At 42.1% G+C, this 6,349-nt stretch overlaps 1 protein-coding gene across 1 annotated transcript in view; it reads right to left on the bottom strand.

Annotated features, from left to right (window-relative positions):
• Positions 1 to 6,349, bottom strand: part of ANKRD6 (ankyrin repeat domain 6) — a 46,874-nt gene that overhangs the window by 7,585 nt on the left and 32,940 nt on the right. Inside the window, exons 7-11 of the mRNA XM_015817379.1 lie at positions 5,562 to 5,660; positions 4,259 to 4,336; positions 3,310 to 3,414; positions 2,622 to 2,756; positions 900 to 1,076 (exon numbers count right to left, since the gene is read on the bottom strand). Of these exons, the coding sequence (XP_015672865.1) occupies positions 900 to 1,076; positions 2,622 to 2,756; positions 3,310 to 3,414; positions 4,259 to 4,336; positions 5,562 to 5,660 (594 nt within the window). The remainder of the gene's footprint in view (positions 1 to 899; positions 1,077 to 2,621; positions 2,757 to 3,309; positions 3,415 to 4,258; positions 4,337 to 5,561; positions 5,661 to 6,349) is intronic.

Genomic DNA, 6,349 nt, shown 5'->3' with positions numbered 1-6,349 from the left:
GAAAAGGTGGCGGAACTCAAACCTGGCCACGCCCTCATCAAACCCTAGGACCGCCCCTTTAGAGAACAGGAATGCAAGTAAAATTTGGGAGGGGCTATTTCCGGTGTGGGAGGGGCTATTTCCGGTGCGGCCGGCCCGGAAAAAGGTGCCGGAACGCGGTTCCGCCGCGTTCCGGCTGAAAAAAAGCCCTGTATATATGACACAATATCTATGTACTTCATTGTAATACTTGTGATCTAGCCCTGATGTTTCTCAACACCGGAGTCCTCCAGACGTGTGGGCTTCTGGGAGGTGAAATCCATGCATGTTTAAGTACTATGTGATGCCTTGTTTAAAGAGGGCCAACAAAGCTATTCTTTTACCCTCAAGAAACAAGAACTTTAAAAAAAATCCTAGAACCAAAAAGTATTAAGGAATCCTTACTGGGACTACAAACTTATGTTGCTTACTTTAATCTTTCAAAAGTTCTGCCACCAATCAAAATTAAAAAGTAGATTCCAAATCAGGTATCTTCGGCGTCTAATTCTTCTTAAGAAAACATTGTGTTTGCCACCAAGAAATAATTCAGAAAGCTAAATAATTTAATCATGAAAGCACATTCATATTCCTCTGATCAAGCCATCCTCTTAAAGCACAAAGAGATAAGATAAGATAAGATAACCTTTATTGTCATTTTTATACTGTGGGCACAATGGCACACATCAAAAATGAAATTTAGTTGCCCGCTCTCAAAGTGAAACACATACATGACACACACCTAAACATACTATGAACAACATATATATAGACCCACATCCCTACACATACGTAGCATGTGATTTCCTATAAATTACAGAACTTCCTTGAAAATCCTTTACTCTTTCATTACCCCAAGCAACATTCTGCTTCGAGATTTATACCTGCATGATTTTTCCATTCTTTCCTCGATACAGAGTATATAATTGATAGGCCCTGAATTCATGGGGTGGTGGTGGAGATGCACAGCGCTGCTTGCTTCTGCGTTTTGTCGGGTTTTGCTGTGGACCAGGAGGTATCTGCTGATCCGCTGGGGGTAAAGGATCAGAAAGCGCCAATACCTAATTTTTAAGGAAAGGAAGAAACAGCGTTTTTATCAGCAAACAAAACAATTGGGCTCTTTTTGTTTTTTTTAACCTGTTTACTTTTATTAGCTAAATTTTGAAACATTCCCTGCTCATCAGGATCAGATATATGTAATGTCACCGTTGACTCCCAGAAGGGGCCCAACAAAACAGAAAATATGATCTGAATCTAGAGTTCAGCAGAAAGTAAACCCAGAATGTTTTGGTGTTTCCGGATTCCAGATGAAGTGATTTTTAAGACAGCCTGTCCTACCACCATCTGATTCCTGAGCTTTTCAGAGTTTCCTTTCCCCCGTTCCCTCAATTTCCATCACCAATGTCTCAGCATGAAATCTCCCATCAACCCACACGATCCCTTCATCAGTATCTTCCTTTCCTGCTTCGTCTCCAGCTTCTCTGTCACTCTGGCTTTTTCCACATCCTTGCCGTCGCAAACACACTTCCCAAATTATTTCTGCCTAGAACAGTGGTGGCGAACCTATGGCACGGGTCCCAGAGGCGGCCCTCAGAGCCCTCTCTGTGGGCACGCGCGCCATCGCCCCAGTCCTAGGCCTTCAGCTGGGTTTTATAAAACCTTTTCGCTTTAGGCCTCCGCCGCCATGTATATAAAAAAAAGGTTCAGTCAATTTCAACTTCTCACGGGGAAAAAAAAAGATCTTGCAAAGTTGGAATTGATTGGTTGAACTTTTTAATCCCATCCAGTCTGCTGTTACCACCACAGCCACGCCCACCCAATGGGCCACACCCACCCGGCACCCGACGATGCATAAGTGGGTTTTGGGTTGCAGTTTGGGCACCGGTCTCTAAAAGGTTCGCCATCACTGGCCTAGAACAACCATATTTCATTCTCGGCACAAAACACCTCTGCTTTGTTCTATGTATGGAACAAAATTTCCAAATTATACGTGCCTTAATTTGGAGCTGGACCAAATGTATTTGCACAACCCTAAATTCACAGCCTGCATTCCAATTTATGTATCCTGTATTTTTAATGAAGTTAAAAGTAACACATAGAATATTATTTATTATTCTTTCTAATATTGACCATAATAGGTGCATATATGTCCATGATATTGATTTATTGTAATGAAGAGGCAAGGCTGATGTGTATCAAGTCCTCTCCTTCCTTCCTCCCCTCAGCTGCTGAAAAGGTCTCCATTACACTGAGCTATTTTAATTTAATTAATTACATTTGAATTGCCACCAAAGCTTTATTTCTATTTGCAATACACTTTCATGGATTGGAAAAATGTGCTTGAAATAATGGTTAGCTAACAAACTTCTGCCTATACAGCCTATTAACCACTCTTCACATCCTATAAACCTTCTTATACTGATTTGCACTATTAGATATATTTTTTTAAATATAAAACTATGGCTGAGTCTGTTAAAATTGGATGCTTTTAGCAAAGACTAACAAAAGCCTAGGAAAGAAGCACACACTGTTGATAGAAAGCTAAAAACACACTGCCTGCCTCAAAAGACCACCATGTCTCTGTTGAGGTCCACCCACTAATATACCTTTTCTCCTGGTTTCTTCTTTTTACTCTTCTTCTCTCTTTGCTCCGACGAAGGCAGTTGGCTTTCATTTTTCAAGTCACCAGCCCCTTGAGCAGGATCACTGCTGTGGGTGTCTTCAGCAGCAGAAGCACTATCCTGTTCCAAATACAAGCACATCTAGGCAAGAACAAAATGGATGCCCACTTTCGTCCCAAAGATGCTTTTTCACAAGGCAACTAGATTTTCTTCGGGGTGGGGTGGGGTTTGAAGACGTCTCACTTCTTATCCAAGAAGCTTCTTCAGCTCTGAACTGAAGAAGCTTCTTGGATGAGAAGCGAAACGCCTTCAAAGAAAAACAAGAAAGTCCAGTGGCCTCGTGAAAAAGCATCTTTGGGACAACCGTGACCTGGATGATTGAGAATCTCCATAGACAGATCTCCATTTTTTCCTTTCACGTTTTATGGGTAGTCCTGATCACGGTACTGCACAAATTCCAAGCAGAGGACCAGCAACAAGAGGCAACAGTCAGCTTACAATCATAAATACTAATAGTTGGCTCAAGGTGCTGCTCATACAATGACACAATAGATACACCCATGGCAAATCCACATAGTTTCAAGTGATTGGAGTAACCACAGTTACTGTAGTTACGGTCTATCAGTTCTCGTGCTGCTTTCCTTCCCCCCTAAATAAATAGAAATGGCTGTACCTTGCTTTGCACCACTTCATCACGTGGCACAGACTGAGCACGTCTTTCCTCTTTAAGTCTCTCCCTTTTCTTCCTCAGGCTCCTTCCACGATTAAAGCGTGAAATCTATATTCAGCAAAGTTTTTTTTCATTAAGATGACAGAACCAGATCTAAAGTTAAACTTCAAAAAGACTCGCTAAACCTAAACTGAGTTAAGATAGTTGCAACCAAATTAAATCCTGTTAAATTTTAATACTTCTCATAATCAATTAAACCTCTGGGCTCAGGTCTGAATCCAGCCCATTATTGACTAATTACAGGTAGTCCTTGAGCCTGTCCATCATGGCTGTAACTCACGATGGTTGTAGATCAGATCAACAACATAACTGACCTGATTTTACAATCAGTGAACCGATTAACTTGCTCTGGGCACAGTTTTGCTGAAAATCAGAAGTAAGTGCTGGGTTCCACAGAAACATTTTAAAACACAGTCCCATGACAGTGGGACCCTGCAAACAGTTGTAAACCTGTTGTAGGCCAGGGACTAAAGTTTAAACTCTGTTGTTTACTTAAAGTAGCACTAACAAGTGTGGAGAGAGGTTTTTCCGCAGACTGGAGGGTGTGTGGTTTTGTGTGCTGCCTGCATGCCACGGATGGGGCTTTGCTTGTTTGTACGAACCGGTTGCTGGCATGCCACGGCCCGATACTGGTCCACGGACCGGGGGTTGGGGACCCCTACTCTATCTGCCAGAAAGTTTAAACTGGGTCCAGATCTTACTTTGGTCCCGATTAGGAGTAGATCTATTGGAATTTTAAGTTAGTTGTGTCTTAACAAGTCTCTTTTCAATGAATCCACTTTAGAGGGTGAACAGATATCTGGTACTCATAATTACATTTTTGTAAGAAATGTTCACTTCCAAGTATTTTTGTGAAATTAAGTTTCCAATTCAGCCATGGCACATGATGTACCTGAGGGGCTTTAGTAAGTAGAAGAGCAATTTCAGGGTTGTTATGTTCCCGGGCAACTTCCAGGGGGGTCTGGCCAGCCTGTAATAGAAAAGGTTGGTTTGTGCTTCTCCAAAACCATCAAGAAAGTTCAAAAAGCCTGGACATTTTTAAACAATAGACACAAAAGACTCCTTTTGAGCTGAGCTTCTTAAAGTGAAAGGGGGGGGATAGCCACCAGGTGGTGGTTGTTTTTTTTTAATTCCCCAGCTTAATCTAGTCTTGGGAAAGGTTTGAGATTTCCTGCTAACCTCCTCTGATTTAGCATTTCCTGATTAGCCAAAGTCAACCAGGAACTATGATGATTACATTTATAACATTTCTCCTAATTTATGAGCCTGCAGTATAGGTAGGTCCTCAACCTACGACCACCATTAACCCCAAAATTTATGTTGCTAAGTGAGACTTTTATGAAGTGAGTTTTGCCCCATTTTGCAACTTTTCTTGCCACAGTTATTAAGTGAATTGCTGTAGTTGTTAAATTAGTAACACAGCTGTTAAGTGAATCTGGCTTCCCCCACTGACTTTGCTTGTCAGAAAGTTGCAAAAGGTGAGATCACCTGACCCCCAAGACACTGCAACCGTCATAAGTATGAATCACTTCCTAAGCATCTGAATTTTGATCACATGACCATGGAGATGCTCTAATGCAGTGGTTCTCAACCTTTTTAATGCCGCGACCCCAACCGGTCGTAAGTCGAGGACTAAACCGGTCGTACGTCGAGGACTAAACTGGTCGCAAGTTGAGGACTAAACCGATCGTAAGTCGAGGATTACCCAACCGGTCGTAAGTCGAGGACTTTCCCTGCCTGGGAGCGCCGGGCATGCTTGGTTCCGCCCCCTGTGCCGGCCGAGGCGTAGCTGGCAAGTGGCAGAGATGGAGCAGGCTGACCACCAGCTGGCCCAGCCCAAGGGAGGTAAGGCACCCGCCGGAAAAGGGGGGAAAAATGGCGGACAAAAAAAATGGCGGACAGCCTTGCTTGGCGACCCCCATGAAATGGTCGATTGACCCCAAATGGGGTCCCGACCCACAGGTTGAGAACCACTGCTCTAATGGTTGTAAGTGTGAAAAACAGTCATAAGTCACTTTTTTTCCAGTGATGTTGTAACTTCGGATGGTCATTAAAGTCAATGTTGTAAGTCGAGGACTACCTGTGTACCCATATGACCTTATTAGGTGCCCATGATTTTCATGTTCCCCACAGCAACTTTTCAATCAGTATTTAACAGAAAGTAGAACAGCAACACAAAAAATTTCCATACTTACACTGTTAACTACGGTCCCATCAGCTCCAGCTTCCAATAGCAATTTTGCCACTTTTTTATGATTCAGTGCAGCAGCTACATGAAGTGCTGTATCTCCAGCCTAAAAATTACAAAATCAGAATGTCCTGTTCATCATGACCTTGATTTTCACATTCAGCCCTGATCTCTCTCTCTCTTTCTCTTTCTTTCTTTCTCTCCCTCCCTCCAGAGGCGGTGAATGCTCCAACACTGGAAGTTTTTAATAAGAGACTGGACAGCCATTTGTCTGAAATGATATAGGGTTTCCTGCCTGAGCAGGGGGTTGGACTAGATGATCTCCAAGATCCCTTCCAACTCTATTATTATTGTTGTTGTTGTTGCTGTTGTTGTTGTTTAGGAGGCATAGAAGCAGATTCTTCTTTATGTCAGCTTTTAGGTCTACCATATTTTAGCAATCAATAGTTGACTGCAACAAGTGGAAACAGCAGGGACCTACTTATAAAGATTTGTTATACCAGAGTGGTGGTGGTAACTGGTGCTTAAAATCAATGGATGAGTTAAAGCAAAACAACCCAAATTTTTCTTGGCTTTTGTATGGACAAATTAAAGACAGATGGCGAATTGATAAAAAGACTTCTTTTGTTTTGGAAGATGGGATTTTTTTGAAGCAAATAAGAGATGGTGCCAAAGCTCATATCAAGAGGATATATAATGTTTTATTAGAATTGGACTCAGAAACTGAACTAGTTAAAGACTGTATGATTAAATGGGCTCAAAATATAGGAGAAACAATACCTATGGACACTTGGG

Source organism: Protobothrops mucrosquamatus, unplaced genomic scaffold (genome assembly GCF_001527695.2).
Source record: "Protobothrops mucrosquamatus isolate PMUCROS unplaced genomic scaffold, P.Mucros_1.0 scaffold582, whole genome shotgun sequence".
Classification (NCBI taxonomy): domain Eukaryota; kingdom Metazoa; phylum Chordata; class Lepidosauria; order Squamata; family Viperidae; genus Protobothrops; species Protobothrops mucrosquamatus.
The sequence above is the reverse complement of the archived record's forward strand: the minus strand, read 5'-3'. Positions and strand labels throughout refer to the sequence as shown.